This window comes from Felis catus, chromosome B3, assembly GCF_018350175.1.
Source record: "Felis catus isolate Fca126 chromosome B3, F.catus_Fca126_mat1.0, whole genome shotgun sequence".
In the NCBI taxonomy this organism is placed as follows: Eukaryota; Metazoa; Chordata; class Mammalia; order Carnivora; family Felidae; genus Felis; species Felis catus.
Window position 1 is genome coordinate 52742949 of NC_058373.1, and position 18192 is coordinate 52761140.

At 48.5% G+C, this 18192-nt stretch overlaps 1 protein-coding gene across 18 annotated transcripts in view; it reads right to left on the reverse strand.

The window, feature by feature from the left end:
* Window positions 1–956: 956 nt before the first annotated feature.
* GLDN (gliomedin) overlaps window positions 957–18192 on the reverse strand; it is a 103004-nt gene continuing 85768 nt past the window's right edge. For all 18 annotated transcript variants that reach the window (XM_045059312.1, XM_045059309.1, XM_045059308.1 and 15 more), the window contains 6 exons: window positions 10174–10311; window positions 8026–8163; window positions 5191–5274; window positions 4968–5093; window positions 3806–3956; window positions 957–1450 (listed from right to left, as the gene is read on the reverse strand). In XM_045059312.1, coding sequence (XP_044915247.1) covers window positions 973–1450; window positions 3806–3956; window positions 4968–5093; window positions 5191–5274; window positions 8026–8163; window positions 10174–10311 — 1115 coding nt within the window. In that variant the 3' untranslated portion in view covers window positions 957–972. The remainder of the gene's footprint in view (window positions 1451–3805; window positions 3957–4967; window positions 5094–5190; window positions 5275–8025; window positions 8164–10173; window positions 10312–18192) is intronic.

Sequence of the window (18192 nt, forward strand, 5' to 3'; positions counted from 1 at the left end):
TGATACACAAGCAAAGGCGAGTGACCCTGTTCCAATACAACTTCACAAAAACTTGCAATGGTCTAGCTTTGGCCTAAGGGCCATGGTTTGCCCGTCCCTGTTCTAGATAATAATCACAAATGGTGCCTCTTCCAAAAACTGCAAAGGGCTTCCCATGGTTCTAGCCAGATTAATGCCTACTCACATAATATTTAGTAGTTGATAGCAGATGCGTAGCAGTGAAAGCAGCAGCCAGGGTGACGTGAGGATTCAGTGTTTGTGATCTACAGCAGGATCAGAGACTGATAGGAACCTGGAAGTGCCTGTTTCTGTTTCATTAGCAAGCCTGAGCGTGTAGCTGTGCCTGGCTTTTTTAACTTTGGAGCGGCAATCGCGAGCCCAGGATGATGCTCATTCCAGCGCTGTGGTGGCTGGTGCGGACGCAGAGAATGGTAGTAAATTATGGGTAATGTGGTCCCTCCACAGCCTTAAAGGGTCCATGCAGCTTCCCAAGGCACTGAACACAAGTCACTACTAAGGAATTCATTGCTCAAGTGTTCGGGCTTATCTCGGAGGTAAATTTGCTCAGCATGTGGCTAAAAACCAAAAAACCAAACCAAATATGTAACAGCTGTGAAAGCAGTAACAGCCGAGAAGCACAGAAATCCCTACAGGTGGAGGGAATCTTGCCAGTCATCTTTGGCAGCCCTTTCATATTACCAGTCAGGAAAACAAGGCTCACAGAGAGAAGGGTAACTTGCCCAGATAGTCTGTGGAGAAATCACCAAATCATAGCCATCTTGACCTCCAGTTTGTTGCTATTTTCCTCTAAGGAATCTGAATTTAAAGGGGGTTCCCTGACCATATAAACACTCATGTCATGAGATTATGACAGCTAAGGACCTGGTTCCCCTAAAGACAAGTTTTATGTTGGAATATTCATGGTACCAGAGAACATCTGAAACTTGTCAAGGGGGAACAGAATGCATCTCATCACTGGTTTATTGTAGCTGACAAAAACCGCACAGGATAAAGCATTAAATGACCATCTTCCCATGAATATAAATGCTGGTCTCTCATATTGTAGGATAACATGGCAAGAACAGACTGGGAAGTTCTTAAATTAAAGTTTGCATTGATCTGTTTCCCTCCTAACAAATCAAAGGCAAATGTTATCCTCAGATCTTTGGTGTCCGTGACATAAAGGATCCCTTGGGCAATGAAGGCGTTACCAGCCTTGGTCTTGGGGTATGTGGTATTAATGTGTTGCACCACAGAGAATGTCCTCTCATCCAACTGGGCGACAAGAATGCTTGAGCCATCCACACTTGAAGCATAGATAATCCAAAGACCCTTTTCATCCACAGCTAAATTGAAGTAAGTCTTGGAATTTGCAAAGAGGTATTTTCGATCAAAATACAGGGCATTTTCAAGTTTCAGAGTTTGGGATGTTTCTTTGCCAAATTCAAATCTGAAATGTGAAAAAGGTAGATATGAGTCAGCATTTTTGTGGACAATGGTAGGTTTTTTGTTTTTTGCTTTTTGTTTTTGTTTTGCCTCTATTAAACTGGAGTGGGGCTTGGGATTCTGCATTTCTAAATTCTAGGTCTACTGGTTTACCCACAATGCTCTGCATACCAAGGATGTAAAGGATGCCGACTACATCTAAAGTGTCCACCTTCGTGCCACGTGCCCCAGGAAAATTCCTTACCCTCATGACTCCTCAGTTGTTTGCCAACCTCCTGAAATGCCCTAAGATTCTTAGATCTGCAAAGGGCCTTAAAAAATGATCTAGTCCAGTCTTTTCATTTTACACATGAGAAAGTGACTAGCCCAGGAATATGAGTAAGTAGCCAGAGTTAGAATTTAGGTTTTCTAACTGCAATTTTGGGGGTTCTTCCTCTACCCCATGCTGGAATTTTTACGACAAAAATGTCACAGTGGTCTAAATGAAGAAGAAAGTTGTCAGCTGAGAAGAAACGTAGCCAAGTCAAGGCCATGCAGTTTTCTTGTCAGGAAAGTGACTGGATAAATTCAGCTACAGCATGGAATCCCATGCCCTCAGCTCCTGGAGGCTGTCTGACCAGACAGACTCCAAATCCAGACCATATCTAAAAGTTGATTATGATTCAAAAGTTACCTAATTCCAGGAATGAAAATTCACGAACATTAGGCTAAATGAGAAGAAAAACACAAGAGGGTGCCATTGAGCAGGAGAAGAAATAGGGGAAGCATGAATCTGCAGATATGCGGTGGAGCCTAAACTAACAAACTTGGAGTCAATCAAGAGACCCTGAGGTAAGTGTGAGAGACACCAGAGAAAATAAGGCCTTGAGAACAGCCTGCCTGCCCACCTCTGCTTCTTCCTCGGAATGTCTGGAGCTCAGAACTGCCAATCAGTCCATCAGTACCGTTGGTCTGGTACCTAGCAGCTGCATTTCTTGAGGAGGCCTGTCCCCTCACAAGAAAAACAGGGTCTTATTCCAGCCTGCCTGCCCCCGGGCCCCGCCTGTGGCCTGGCATAGAGCAGGCCGAAGTAGTGTGTCAGACACACGTAGCTTCGTTAGAAGACACTCTTGGAGAGGCCAATCCTCTTTCTGGGGCTCACTCATCCTGGAACTCCCTTACCACCCTCATCCCTATGTAAAAACAGTGCTGTGGCAGTAGGGAGCTGCAGAATTAAATGAGGAGAAATGTCATGGGAAGGAATGTGTCTGGGGAGTACTGGCTTCTGAACAGGAGGTGGGTTGGTTGTTGTTTGCTGTTAACACAAGACTCTGCCCAATGAGGTAGCCAGGGAGATATGGAAATGATGGGGAGGCCTGGGAGAGGGAGATGAGAGGGGGAGGAGGAGATGCTTCCAGCCACAGCTGACATGTGTCCCACCCCCATCCTCACCCACACTCAATGCCAGCAAGGTTGTTGCGATTGGACCTCACCAAGTGGAGGAGGGCCGTGAGGGCAAGGGAAGAGGGACCCAGCCCTCTCTCAGGTCCTTATCTCTTGTTTTGGATGACTAGGACCATGGCTTTCATAATACTGGAATTATCTCAGATAAGGGTACAGCTGGAGGGCTGCAGACCACAGGAGGTGGTGTCTTGTCTGAGGCCATGGAGTGAGTAGGAGAAGTTGGAACCTGACTTGAGCTCCCTACTCTCTTCATTTCCCAAGATGCCCTGCCTCGGCCCAAAACCTGATTTCTTCTTGAGCCACAAAGACAAAATTTTAGCAATTCTTTTGGGGAGTCAGGAAGACATGGCTGCCACCCCGAGCACAGCTTACCCAGGTGACCACTTTCCTTCCCCTTGGTAAGCAGAGAGGAAGACAGGTGGCCTGGCAAGGGCTCCATCAAGATGACAGATCAATCTGAACGCAAAGTTCCCTGGCTTTGCACTGTCATCCTTAGTCTTCAATGATCTCAGCTGGGACATGAAATTCTTCACACCCAAAGTTCTTCAGAAACTTTGAGTGTGTGTGAACCTTCCTGGCTAGGGAGAGCTAGGTTCTGGCTGCTTCTTTTCTCAAAGGATGACAAAGCTGCAGCCCTAATCACACCAGGTCTGCTTCTCTCTGGCTCTGACCTTAGTCTTGGTGTCCCAAGCAGCAATGTTGCAGATCTCAGGTCAGGGCTGGGTCATGGGGCTCACTCACTGTTTCCTGTGGTTCATTCAGTCAGAAAACCCTGACTGACCTCTGTGTGCCAGGCTCTGGGGACAGGAAGATGATGGCACCACAGTCCCAAACCCTAAGTAGCTCTCAGATTACTAAAGCACCACACAGGTGCTGTCTGGGATGCGGAAAGACAGCTGTGACCCAAATGACTCACCTCACTATGGTGTTGGAGCCTCCTTTGTGGTAGTAGAGACAGTTGTTGTGAACGGCATGCCCGCAGCCATGGAAATAATATGGGAGATGCACGAGAGTGTAACTGCCATTCAACAGGGAGGGTTGGTCTTTGAATTCCTTCACCCTGATGCCTGCAGGGGGAAAGCCAGGGAGAGGCAATCACAGCTTGGGAGTGAGTCAGGGGAGAGAGTTAGAAAGAGGGAACTTGAGAGTCAGGTGTCCTGCAAGGGTTCATGTCCAGGTTAGAGTCTCAGACTCCCAAACTCAAAGTCCAGTTTTCTTCTCTGGATTCCTAAACCATGCTTCAAAGGTAGGAGCCACAGAGTTGGCTTTACTCCTCCTAGGAAAACTGTATCACTCCCTCCCAGCATACCCTAGATTGTTTATAAAATCTATCAGACCAATATAGGCCTATACTGGGAATAGCAAACACTTGGCACTTGGGCAGTCACCTCCTGCCTCCTCCTGCCACTGCTAATTCACAGTGTTCCTCTTTCCTTCTGAGCCAGCGTCCTTCTTGGCTGGCAACCCACGCAGTCACTACCCGCCGATCACTTGGCCCTGATGAAATGAAGCAGAGTGTCTCAGCTATCGCTCTGACCAGTGAATATGGTCAGACCCCTTCTGGAATGAGGCTACTGCTACCCTCACTGGCAATCCCTGACCACGTCCCTCTGGGGCAGTATAACTAGGGTCATGCTTAGATGCAGTGTGTCTGCAAGATGGCACTTCACCTTCTCCCCTGGGCTCTCTGTCCAACAGATATCTGAGAAAGACGGCCAAAAGTACTCTCCTTAAAGAAAGATGGACAGTGCACAAGAATTTGTCTGATATTTCTTCCACATTATGGTTTGGGGCTTTTTAAGACTGGAGTCATAATGATATTTGCTTCCTTCTGGATAAGCTAAATTGGGAATACCCCGGTCATGTCCTTGTGACCTGAACTGCAAGGCTTGTCACCAGTGTGCTCAGCTGAGAAAAGTGTTCTGCCCACTCATTTGTGCTGTCTGAAATAAAGGGCAGTTCTGTGACACCAGTCAGCAGGGATTTCAGACACACAGAGATAGAAGAAGCCTGAAGGCAGGCAACAGATTAAAGGCACAACTACCACAATGATGTGGGTCATTGTCAAGTGAAGGTACCTGAGAAATGTTCAGTCACCCAGATCCGCTCATCACTCTTGTTAGCAGACTCTCTTATCCAAGTCCCAAATGTCTCTTTAACTTTCAGTACTTGTGTTGGATTTCCAATGGAAGCGATCATGGATTCTGTCAAAAGAGGAGAAAGGAAAGTCATTCACCTACCAATTATGACTTTAAGACATCCAATTTCTGAATTTCAAAACAAGATGCTTTGCCTCTGCACCTGCTTGCGGAGAATGGTGTTCCCCGCCTTTCTCATCAGCTTTTCCAACCAAGGTATCATCATTTGGTATGGCGCATGTCTCCCCTAAAACAACGACAACGGCAATGATCAGAGCCAATGCAGGCAGCGCAGTGAGACTCATGTAACTTTATTATTGGTGCTCTCCCCCACCTCATTCCAGACTCTAGTCCTATAAACTTTCTTTATAATAGGTCTACCAAGTTTTTTGGTTGCTTGCTTTTAAGCAACAAGTCATATACTCCCAATTCCACACCCTCGCCCCTCACCTCCACCACTTGGTGCGATCCTAATACGCTTTCTAGGAGCACAGTTGCTAAAGTAATACAATCTCAAGAGGCTGTCAGTAAAAGGGAACAAGTGGTCTGTCCAAGCCCTCAGAATTCTGGGGGGGGGGGGTGGGGGGTGGGAAGAGACTTACTGATAATTTCCTGGCCCCTCTGGGCAGGTGGTAGGTATCACTATCATGGATTGCATTTTCCAGGAAGGATTTTCACTTTCAGGGAAGATGATGGGTCCTCATGAGAGGGTGGCCCCCTTTACCCTGTCTTTCTGGATGCCAGAGGGAGGCATCACAGAAGAAGGAGCCCAGAGATGTTTGAACTCCCCCCCACCACTTTCCACCTGTGTCTGCTTGAAGGTCTGTGGGATGTAGGTCCTTGACAGGCGCCCAATTTATAGTTGGTTTGAAGCTATACCTAAGCAAGAAGCCATCAGGCCTGGGTTGTAATTGTTATCTTTAACAGACGGGCTTAATTCAGACCTTGGTGAAGAGGTGTCTTGGGGCAGCAGAAGTAGGACAGAGAAGGAGGGGAGGAATATACCAGTGTGAAGACAGGGAGTGGGTCGGCTGGGGAGAAGGACCTGGTCTGGGGCAGGCTGAGGCAAATCAGGCTTTCCAGAGAAGTTCAGGTTCACTTGCCTAGACAAATTCTAAGAGGTTCAAGTCACCTGTAGTTGCTAGATAGAAAGGATTACCTCCATTGTCCCAAGAGCAGCTCATGGAATAATCTGGAGAGATTTTTTTATTAGTAAAATAAAGGGCAGGACCCTCTGCAGTCTAAGCTTCTTTCTAGCAGGATGAGCCTATATTTGCCTCAAGTCCTCCTGTCCCCTGATGAAAGCAGTTTTGGGGAATCTGTTATGATTCCCCGCTCCCCATGCAATTCTGCTGCCTCTGAGTTTCATCTGGACTTTCTACTAAGGAACTTGAGTTTCGTACAGGAAAGGGACAGAGAGACCCTCCTGTTCTTCATCTAAAGAAAAGGCTCTCATTAATTCATGTTGTACCAGCCTGCTTCTAAAGCTGTGGGGGCGGAAGGGAGCTTAAAGAAATGGAATTGGAGCAGGAGAGAAGGCCAAGTTCAGATGCAAGATGCCTGGCAACAGAGGACTCATTTCTAGGAGGCCGAGTGGGAGATTATGGCCTCTCCTTTAAAGCAGTTTTCACAACTCTGAGGCCCAGCCCCTGCTCAGTAGGCAGGCCAGGCAGAGGCAGGTGTTGCTCCAGCACCCATGCCCTGGCTGACGTAGTCTTTGGCAAATTGGGACTCTGCAAAAGCTCAAGTCAGATTCCCTCTTCTTCCAGGCGAAGGTTCCTGTTCAGCTCATTCTCCAAGGGCAGCTGAACAAAGGGCTGAAACTAACAGAGGGGGTGGTGCTGAGCCCTGGGCCGAGGGGGGCAGCTCGGCCCTGAGGCTGTGATTTCTAACTAACTGCTGGGCAGAATCATAATCAGGCTGCACTGACTGGGGGGTGGGGTGGGGGTGACATCTTTGAAAGCACTGATTTGCCCACTTTGACAGCTGATGTGGGCCCCCAAAAGCCTTCCTAAAAGACCAGGGCACCAAACAGAACTAAAGACCATGTAGGAAAGCAGCAGGGAAGCCCACAGCAAGTGTGAAAGAAACTCCAGTCGGTATCCTCCTCTCTGCCACTGACATGATGCCATCAAGTGGTGCCTTCTCGTGGCCTGACCAGGAGTCGGTCCCGGGTCACCACTCTGGGAAGAAGTTCTAGCATCACCTTAGAAGTATTTTCTATTTATATGGCCCTTGATTTCTAATTAGCTTTCAATCCTATGGCCACCTCTGTCACAGACTGGCCGACAGACAAGTCCTCTTGGCCTGCCAGAGATCAGGCGTCCCTTGCCCTGGGTTGGCTTAGTCTCAATGTGTGGATTTCCATCTCTGAAAGGAAGATGCTCTAAGAGAAGGACTTTAGAGGCAGGCAGACATGGGTTTGAATCCAAGCTCTGTCACTTACTAATTGAGTGACCTTGGGTAAGCTACAATAGCTCCTTAGCATTTCAGTTTTGTATCTATAATTTGGTGGCAATACCAATTCCTGTATCATTTCGTGAACCAAGTACTTAGCACTGTGCCCTACATGTGGTTAGCACACAAAGCTTTGCGGTGGTGAGGGCAGAACTGTAGTACTGTGGGGAGTTAACCAATCTGAACCTCCCCCTCGACTCCCCAGCATCAGTCAAGCCCTTCACGTTCCCAGAGTAAATAGCTTAGCCTTTGAGACCCTTTCAGGGGAAAGGGATGGTGAATTTGGCAAAGAAGAAGAATAGACTGGTGACAGATGAGGGGAGAGTGATGAGGGAAGGGTGTGGGAGGCCAATTCTAAACCTGCTACCAGTTCTCCCCTGGGGCAGACTGCCCAAGCCATTTGCATGTTGCAAGGGGGAATCTCTAGCTTACGGCAAAATTTCCCTCTGTTTAAAAAATCTGGTTGCAAAGCCTGGGTAAAGCCCGAGAGTTTGGGATCATTAGCTGAAGGGGTAGGTTCTCTGGGGCAGGGGCTCGTAACCTGGGCACTGGCCATTGAACATGTTTGGCTGCCGTAGGCCTTTAGATCTTCTGCTTCCAGGGGGTCCTGGGGGACCTGGAGGGCCTGGGGGCCCAGGTGGGCCAGGCGGGCCAGGTGGGCCTTGGTCACCTTTGGCACCTGGAGAGAGAGAAAAGGGTGCAGGGAGAGAGATTGATTCAAGAGCCATAAACAGAGATGGGTTTCTCCCAGGGGAAAAGAGAATGAACAGCCCTGGGGAGGACTGATGAGCCCCCATTCCCAGGCATAACTGTATTCTAGCCCTGGCCGTCCAAAGTCGAGAAAGTTCCCATGGCAGATGTTGAGTTCCAACTATGTGCCAGGAACTGCACTAAGAAGTTTACACATCTCCTCCTCCATTGTTCTTCCCAACCATTCTGTGAGACAGTATTAGTAGCCCCTCAGTGACCTCAGTCTCGGGGAAGTTCAGTGCTTTGCCCACGGTCACAACTGGGAACAGGCCTGCAACTTAACCTCAGGTATGTCTCACACCAAAGCTCATGCTCATGTCACTGGCCACGTTGAAGGATCTCAACCCTGACTGCTTATTAGAGTCACCTAGAGTCAGTCTAACACAATTCTACTGCTTGGACCCCATCCAGAACAGTTAGATCAAAATGGTGAGGAGATTGGTCATCTGTATTTTTTAAAACCTCCTAATATGCTGCCAGGTATGAGAAGCACTGCTCTGTGTGGTAGGAGAAATCAGGAGATCTTGTCCAGCCTGTGACCTTGGGCAGGCAGCTTAACCCTCTGAGCCTGTTTCTTTACTTCCAGACTGAGTCTCATCCTCCCTGTCCTGCCCTGTGATAACCCACTGAGGTCATTGGCGTGAGTGGGCAAGCCAGGGCCACAGAGGCTAGAGGCAGGTCCAAGCCCACTCAGAAAGGGGCAGAGATCTGTAGGCAGAGCAGACATGATCTGCCCTCATAGGTCTTGTCTGCTCTCTGACCAGGGAATACTCAGCTCTGCCTGGTCTCTGGAATTGGGGTACACTCAGTGATGTTGCTTTTCTGAATGGTTTGTCATCACCCCTCACTTGTTCAGTAGTATAGGGGAGTGCGGTGTTCTGGATGTGTAGATTCCCATATAAGTGAAGTATAACACGATCTCATATTTTCAAAGTTTATTCACGAGTCTATGATCCTGTCAAAATACTTCTTAAATTATATATATTTTGCATAGCAACCTCCCTGTGTATGAAACAAAGCATGCTAAACATAACTTGAGCTTTCCTTGATGCTTTGGTCCTAGCACAGTGCCTGGCAAAGAGTAAGTGCTCAACAAATTTTGAGTGGCTAGATGGGTGACTGATTCAGGGTCATTATTCTTGAACATCTATCATCCTAGCTTCTTGAGGACAGATGTCCTGTCTTACTCATTTTCATATTCATATTCTCAGCTACTACCAAAGTCTCTAATTCATAAATGGTGTTCTTTGATATTCGAAAAGGTTTATTGACTACATTAATAGGATAGTTATGTCTCTGAAGTACTGTGCTTTTAAAATTCTTCTGCCCCTTCCTCGTCCATGCCCATCAGCTGTCACCACCACCACAATCTTTCCACCATGTGATTGTCCTTCTGGTTTGTTGTGCCTCTACCTCCCCACCCCACCCCAGATGCCATCCATCTGCTTTGAACCTGGGCTGGGAGCCAGAAAAAGAAGATCGGCAACCGTGTCTGCCCAATTCTACATCCAAAAGCTGAGGATTAAGGTCTGAAGATGATCCTACCTCGGTTGTGAAGAAAATGCCTGAGCTTTCTGTCAGTTTGTCCTCTGACAGAATCTTAAATTGCTTGCTTACTTGTCTTATTCTATATTGTGCTAGGCTTAATAAATATTTGGAAAAAGGAAGCTCCTGTCATCCTAATTCAATCTAATCATGATGTTTAGACCTGAATTATCTAAACTGTTTATGCTGAGATCTCAGATTTGGTCTCGCCAACCTTGGGGTAACATGCACAATTTTTTCCTTCTTGGAAGCACAGCACTCTAAAACATGCTGCAAAGCAGATGGGCACACAAAGTAGAAAAGGAGAGAAAACTTGTGCTGCCTCTGTACTAAAAACCAGGCTGGTTTGTGGGCCTGATCACCCTGGGAGACAGCCCAAGTGCCAGCCACTTACCTGTGGGGAGCACATCATTGGACACATCCCCTTTGTCTCCTTTGTCCCCCTTTGGCCCTGGTGGGCCCTCATTTCCAGTCAAACCCAGCTCACCAGGGTCTCCCTTTTCCCCTGGAGTTCCTGTGGCTCCAGGTGGCCCTGAGGGGGGGAAAATAATTTATTAGCCTGTAGCGCAAGAAACTCTGGTACACGACTTTGTGATATTGTACTTTGTATGTTTAAGATGAAGTGGCTTCAGGAGCCAAATGCAGAAGACTCTGTAACCATTTTAGGACAGCAGCATGATTATAAATTCATTGACAAATAGTATTTCCAGGTGGCTCTTCTGAATACTTTAGGGACATTTGCCTGAGCCAACAGGTTGAAGAGAGAGGAGTGGACCAGAAAGGGACAATCACAGCAAGGGCAGAAGGAAGGTAAGGCCTGATCAGAAGTTTGCCACGCAGGAGGAGCGGAGCACTCAGATGGGACTGTTCGGTGCCAGAAGGGTACGTGCATTACTTGGTTTATTCCTCACCACATACTGGAGTGGTGAGCTAGTAACATATCCTTACTGTCATTTCATAGAAGCTGGAACTCAGGCTTACAGTGGTTATCACTGATGCCACTAAGTGAGCAGGCAGAGATCTTCTGATTCCATCTCTGGTTCCTTTTCTGTGACACTTCAATGCAAAATGCTTTTAATCAAAATAGCAAAACAGGTAGAGTTGCTCTAGCACAAGCATGAAGAGGGATGATGATAGTGTGAACACGATGCTGTGTGTGAAATGTCTGCCTCTGTTCCTGGGGAGTCCTGACTATGGGAATTGCAGACCTGTCGCTCACAGCTCAAAATAGGTAAGAATCTATGCAATGGCCCATCTCAGCACGGACTATTCAGAGTACAGCATTCTGATCCCTGAGAGAAAGGAAGCAAACTTGGTGCATAATATGATTACTATGCACTGCTGGCAGGTAGTTTCCAGATAGCAGCACCATTATTTGCATTGATCCTCCCTCCAGATTTTAAAATCTGGACCCACTTCCTACCAGCCCCATAGGATCCCAACAGAACTGTCTCAAGAGAATCAGAGGATTAGGGATTGGAAGGCACCTCAGAGGTGACTCGGAGTAACCTCCCATCCTACCCTAAAAGCCCCTCTGCACTATCTGATAGGCCCTTCTCAAAAGTCCTGTCAGCAATGGGGAAGTTATTACATCACATCATATCACAGATCGTACTGGAATACTCTGCATTGCCATCAAAGGCAGTATCCCCCCAAAACCTACAGCTGCAGTTCTTGGCACCTTTTCTTTATGCTGGGAAGTGATAAATGTTCAATATGGTTTTTGCTCTTCCAGCTACGGACCGCCCCAAGGAAGACAGAAGTGTGCTCAAGAACCTTAAAGTACTGATCACTGTTAGACAACACAGTGAGCAGAGAAACGTCTGCTGGATTTCAACCAACCATAAAAACCACACCTGCACGAAAGCCATGAAATTCAGCTGTGGCAGAGGGAGTAGGAGGCGCCGGCTTGCCTGCCTCTGCCAGTGGTGATGTCGGGTGGGTATCATGCACTGGGACGCCCAATTCCCAGTGAAGAGCTGGGAACACAGTGGAAGAGGGTGTGAACAAGAGTAGGGGCAGCCCTTCCGTTGTGGGCACTTGCTCTGCTATGGATTCCGTCACACAGATGGCAAACCAAGCCCACTGGGGGGGTGGGGGGGAGGGCATGGCTCATCATGCATCTCTCACAACAGCTCTGAAAGCCCGTGGTTCTGGGTCATCCCTGCCCACAGTCATTAGGACGTCTTGCTGGAAAGTGGTTCACTCACTTAAGAAGAGCCCTTAATCAGTGACCTCTGCACACGAAGACGTCCTTTTGTCAGTATTTTAAATAGGCAATTTGGCACATTATCTGAAGGACACAAAAGACTAGAACGTTGCCATAGAGTCTGGCCAGCACATTGCACCAAGCGTAACTGATAACCTTCTAAAGGTTTCACATGACCCCGATTCAGCAATGCTCAGGGAAATGGTATTTTCTAGTTATTTCAGGGTTTTCTTTTTCAGGCACTTATTCAAAGAGCCTTACTGCATCAGCATCCAGTTTCCCCTTCTTTGCCTTTATTCCTTCCTTGTATGTCTTTTCTTTTCCTTCTCTAAAAGGCCACATATGAATCAGGAAAACGTTCATACTGGGGGCGCCTGGGTGGCTCAGTCGGTTGAGTGTCTGACTTCGGCTCAGGTCATGATCTCATGGTCTGTGGGTTCGAGCCCCGCGTCGGGCTCTGTGCTGAGGCTCAGAGCCTGTGCTCAGAGCCTGGAGCCTGCTTCGGATTCTGTGTCTCCCTCTCTCTCTGACCCTCCCCTGTTCATGCTCTGTCTCTCTCTGTTTCAAAAATAAACATTAAAAAAATTAAAAAAAAAAAAAAAGAGAAAACGTTCATACCGTAAGGCAGCTGTTGTAATGCTGCCCCCACAGGGGTGAGTACACAAAACCAAAGATCTTAAAGACCTCTGCTTAAGAATATATTTTGATTTGGGGCGACTGGGTAGCTCAGTCGGTTGAGCGTCTGACTTCGGCTCAGGTCATGATCTCACGGTTGGTGAGTTCGGGCCGCACATCAGGTTCTGTGCTGACAGCTTGGAGCCCAGAGCCTGTTCAGATTCTGTGGCTTTCTCTCTCTCTGCCCCTCCCCCCCACACACCCTGTCTCTCTCTGCCTCTCAAAAATAAAGAAAACTTATTTTAAAAAATTAAAAAAAGAATGTATTTTGATTCTTAGCTGGGTGTGCATGATCATTTTTAAGTTTTCCTTCTGAAAGGGTGGGGGATGCTTTGTCTCTACACAGCGTTTTTCTTACAACCAATGCCTCCGACAAAGTTTCCTCTCGTCCCACCTTGGCCGTGCCCTGGCCATGCCACGTCAGAAGTACAGCACCACCTAACCGCATTCACCATCAGAGGCGCCGTGAGCGGCACTTTCCAGCCTGGCCAGCCTCAGCAGTGCACAGCAATGCTGTTCCACTGTGTAGCCTGGCCCCTGACATGGTGTGTCCCGTGATTTCTGGCGGGCTTGAGTCAGCACATTCTGCAGAGAAGAGAGGCCAGCTTCTTGCCTGACTCACATGCTGCAAGTGTCTCTCTGCTATTTTCCTTCTCCAGCGGTGCCCACGCAAAACAAACTGTCTCACCAGCTTTAGAGTTTGGGGTTGTGTGATGTCCCTGGGGTCAACGCCAGCATCTTCACGGCAGGGGGTGAGGGAGGACGGCTTATTTCTGGCAGAACCATCTGTCACTGACTGAGGCAGGGAGGCACAAGGGGGCCAGAGGGTGTCACAGGAAACCCAGTCCCAAGAGGAAGAGGAGAGCATTTATTTCTGTTTTATGAGGATTCCATTTTTCAAGACGACAATGCAGTATTAACTCTCAATGAGAAAGTGAGAGACAGATGGAAAAAAAGAAAATGCTTGGTTTTGAGGCAAGAGAATGTCAGACTTCATCAAAGATGTTAGTTGCAAAATTGACAACATTTAAGACCCTTTAGGTCTCTCTCTCCAAACCTCAGTCAGCGCTTTCAAATGAATACTGGCATTTCAACTTAGATTTCCTTTTGGATTAAAATCAAGTTTTGGAAATGACAGCTAATACTAATATAGCACTTAGTATGTGTCAGGCCCTGTTCTAAGCACTACATATATATGTCTCATTTAATCTTATAAATGACATTATGAGGTTGATACTGCTATTGTCCCCATTTTACAGATGAGGACACTGGCACAGAGTGATTAAGCAACTTGCCCAAGGACACACAGCTAGTAAGTAGAAGAGCCAGAGCCCAAACCTGGCCCATGCCATCAGCTCCATGCTATCCCATCGTTGTTCAGCCAAGGGCGGAATCTGAGGGTTATCTCTGCTACTTCAGTCTCCTGGAAACAGTGGTTCTAGATCCCTTTCCTCTGGTTTCATCAGGTTTTTCATCTTCTCAAGAGCCTACAGAGGCCCCCCCGCTGCCTCCTGCAGACATGATCCTGCCTGGGTCCCCACTAGCATCCAGGGGCAGTCTCACTAATAGTCTCTCTGGGCTCAGTCTTCCTGTTCTCCCCATGCAATGCCCTCCCCAGCTCCGCTCTAATTACTTCTGAGATATTGATCACAGTTCTCTCTCTTGTTCCTTACACTTAGCCCTACTACACAACCCATCTTCTACACAGGGCCCTATTTGTCCATTGTTTGCGCAGGAGGGTTCAGCTTTCTCTTCTGTCAGTATTACCTGCTGTGCAGTAGAAAGCAGTCTTCAAATCTGAACAACCAGCTTTTGAGTATCTGCCACGTGTAAGATACATCCTCTCTTTCAACTGGACGGGAAGCTATTATGGAGGAAGCTATGCTCTATTCTTCTCATTCATGCACACACGTATGCATGCACGCCTCTATACTTCATTCATCAATTCTTTATAGAGCCTCACCTGGGCCTGGCAGAGAGCTGTGCCAAATAATAGAATACATAAGACATGGTCTCTCCTTCAGAGACAAGCACAGAAGAAGACTATTTAAAAACTGGAAACCATGTAGGACTTGTGGGAACCCACCCTCCTCAGTGTACAGGTGAGACCAAGGCAAGGCCCTATGGTACGGTGACCTGTCCAAGGCCTCAGAGCCAGTCGAGGACAGAGGCAGATGCTCCTGGGACTCATTCCACTGCACTCCTCTGCCTGAAAGCAGGGCAGGAAATAAGAGGCACAAAGCCAACTCTGTCTCTCTGCCAGGTTATTACGCACTGAACTGCATGTTCTTGCACGTGTCCTGCAGACTTCTTTGAAGGACTGGCCACCTCCTGGCCCTCACAGTAAGACTCGGCATTAGGCTCAGGCCCAAGGGGGTGAGCAGCCCTGTGTCCTTCAGTAATTAACGGCACAGCTCCCACTCTGTGGTACCTCTGGTGATGCCGCTCTCACAACTCGGGGCCACCCCCTCCATCCTGGAAGTTCAGTGTGGTCCTGTTTAAGAGGCAGGGTCCAGGAGTCAGAGAGACCTGGTTTCAGGTCCTGCCTCCTCCGATTCTTACCTTTTTGATATTGGACAAGTTTTGCCTATTCGTTTCAACAATGACATTATTGCCCCACTTCTCCGGGTGTCCCAGGCCCTGGAGGTTAGGACTAAGCAGACAGACATGGCTTGACCGTCATGGACCTCACATTCTCCCTAGGGAATCAGATCATCGGTGCATTGACAAGCAAATGCAAGGAATTTTGGGGGAGGGATATGTGTTTTGAAAGAACAGGGAACGTGACTATGTTTGTGAGGCAGGGGCTAGACACAGAGGTCAGGGATGAACTGGAAGAAGGATGACACATGAGCTGACACCTGAAACAGGACTAGATGCAGGAACAGCAGGGAAAGGGTATTCCAGTCAGTGGGCACAGCAGTGCAAAGGTCCTGGGGCATGGGTGGGTTTGGCCTGTTGTAGAAACAGAAAATAAGGCTTTTTCACCCGGAAAAATTATGGCCAACCCAAATATTCACCTCCTTAGGGTTGTTTTGAAGACCACATTAAGGTAAGTGAAGAGAGTACTTGGTAGCATGCCTGACAGTAAATACTACCTATTTGCATGCTTTGTTCAGAGGACCACTGCTAGAGGGTGTGGTCCAGCCTGAGTCCTGTCTCTGTGGAACACAGGCTCTTTTTCCTGTTTTTAGAAATAGCACTTGTTGTTCCCTCTTTCTGGAATGTGCACCCACTCCTCCTCTCTCCCACCCCTGCCTGGCAAACCACTATTGATCCTGGAATCACACTCTCAGCTGGAATCACAATCCTTCCTTCTCCATAGTTATGACCCTGGCCCAGTGGGTCACATCCTGTATGAGACCCTGTGGTGCCTTCCTGGGAGCTGACCGGGAGACCCAGACTACTGACCTGAAGGCTCTGGAAGGGCCTGATCCCTGCCTCCAGCCTCACCTCCCTGCACACGTCCCTTCCCCCAGCCACACCTGTTGGGCTGTGTGCTGTAGGTGTGCACCACCCTCTGTGTGGTTTCTTCCTTCAAGTCTGACCTCAGACTTTACTTCCCTGACGCTCCCTCTTTGTATTCTATCTCTTCACACTCTGTTCTTTCCTTCAGATAGGCATCTCACATTGTGACTGCAGATGTATTTGATTATTGACTGGTAATTTTTTGCCTTCCCACCAAAGATGGAAAGTTCCAGAATAGGGGCTGCATCTGTTGTGTTTCCCCTCTAGAACTGGGAACATGCTCAATAAATACTTGCTGACAGATGTCCCCACCCTCTCTTGCTATTCCTCTTGCTACTCAGTTCTGTCCTTGGCCTCCTTTGCTGTCTCCTCCCCTCCTGCTTGGTCTTCAGATGTTGTTGCTTCTCAGGGCTCAACCCAAGCCCTCCTCTCCCGTTAGCTCCCTCCAAAAGTGAGGGCACCCGTGCGCACATGCCCACTACTTCAGGTGACCCCCTTATGTATACCTCTAGACCCAGGGTCTCCTCTGACTATAGACCTGCCTGTATCTCCAAGGCCCCCTGACATCTCTGCCTGGGCATTTCAAGGCATTTCAGCACCTCCCATGCTGAGTTATGCTTGAACCTGAGCTGATACGGGTCTCCCCTCCTCAGGAAAGAGCAGTCATCAGGGACAGAGATCTCAGAGTCAGTTTGGTGGTCTCCTTCCCCCTTTCTCCTTATATCTACCCACCACCAGGTACTGCTGATTTCACCGCAGGATATCACTCACCTACACTGGTCTCCCCACACTCCGAGCTGCCGTCCCCTCTACCTACATACTGAGTAGCTTCTGAACTGTCTCTCTACTTCTGTCCTTGTTCCTCTCATGTGCTCTCCATGCAGCAGCCACGGTGTTGTTTTAGAAAAGCAGGCCTGGTCTTGTCACTCTCTCCTCCTTGCAACCCCTCAGTGGCTTCTTGATGCCCTCAGAACAAAGTGCAGGCCCCCTGGCTAGCTGGTCTCTCCTCCTTGCAAGAGCACTGAGTGCCAGGTAGGAATGCCAACCCATCCCAGGCTAAAGATCAGCTTCAGGGCTCCGGCAGGGTGACTGGGCCCTTGCACTGGAGTTCGGTGGTCCAGGTCAGAATCTGAGTTGGCCCACAGCTGAGCGGTACTTCCAACAACCTCTCTTTAGAACCAGGCTCATCAAATAATCCTTGTGTTTGTACATCTAGGCTGGTGCTAGTCTCCCCTTCCCCTGGCCCTGGGCGAGAACAACTGCCTGGGCCCTTAATGACTCAAGTTCTCTGCTCAACCTTAGTGTTCTCATTCTAACACTGCTGACCCCCAGAGGCCTCTCTTGCTGCGAGACAGCTGCAGAGAGGATCTGCGTCTTTGTTTAGCGTCCACGGGATCTCTGGGAAACCAAGGATTTGCCCAATGTCCACTGATACACAGACTCTGGCACCTCTCAGTGCTCCACTGGTGCCTCCTCCCTTCCCTCCCGTAGCCTCCATCAGCATAGCTGCCAGGGCGATCCTCTCCCAGTGAATCTGGGAAGGTCTCTGCACTGCTGCAAATCCTCCCAGCGCAGTCTGAGTACGAACCACAGTCCTTGAGATGCCCAGGGTCAACCTGATTTGGCCGCTACCTCTCTGGCATCAACTCCACCGCATTCGCTTTGTATCCCTCTGTCCGGCCACCCTGGTCATCTTGCTGACCCTCAGACCCTGTGGGCACACCGGACTCACACACTCTGCTGGAACCCTCTCCCCCGCAGCCACCCCATGGCCCCCTCTCTCCCTTCCTCCAGGTGTTTGCTTAAAGGTCCCATCTAAGGAGGCCTTACCTGGCCTCTCCATCTACAGTACCCCCCTCCCTCCCCACCACATACACACACTTGTCGGTCAATTTCCTTGCCACTGTGTTTTCTCTGTACCACTTAGCACCATGTAAGATGATACTGTCTACTTATTTATCTTGTTTGTTATCAATCTTCCCAGACTAGAATGTAAGTTTCATGAAGGTAAGGATCTTGTCAGCTTTTTCATTTCTGGATCTCCAGCACCTAGAATAGTAC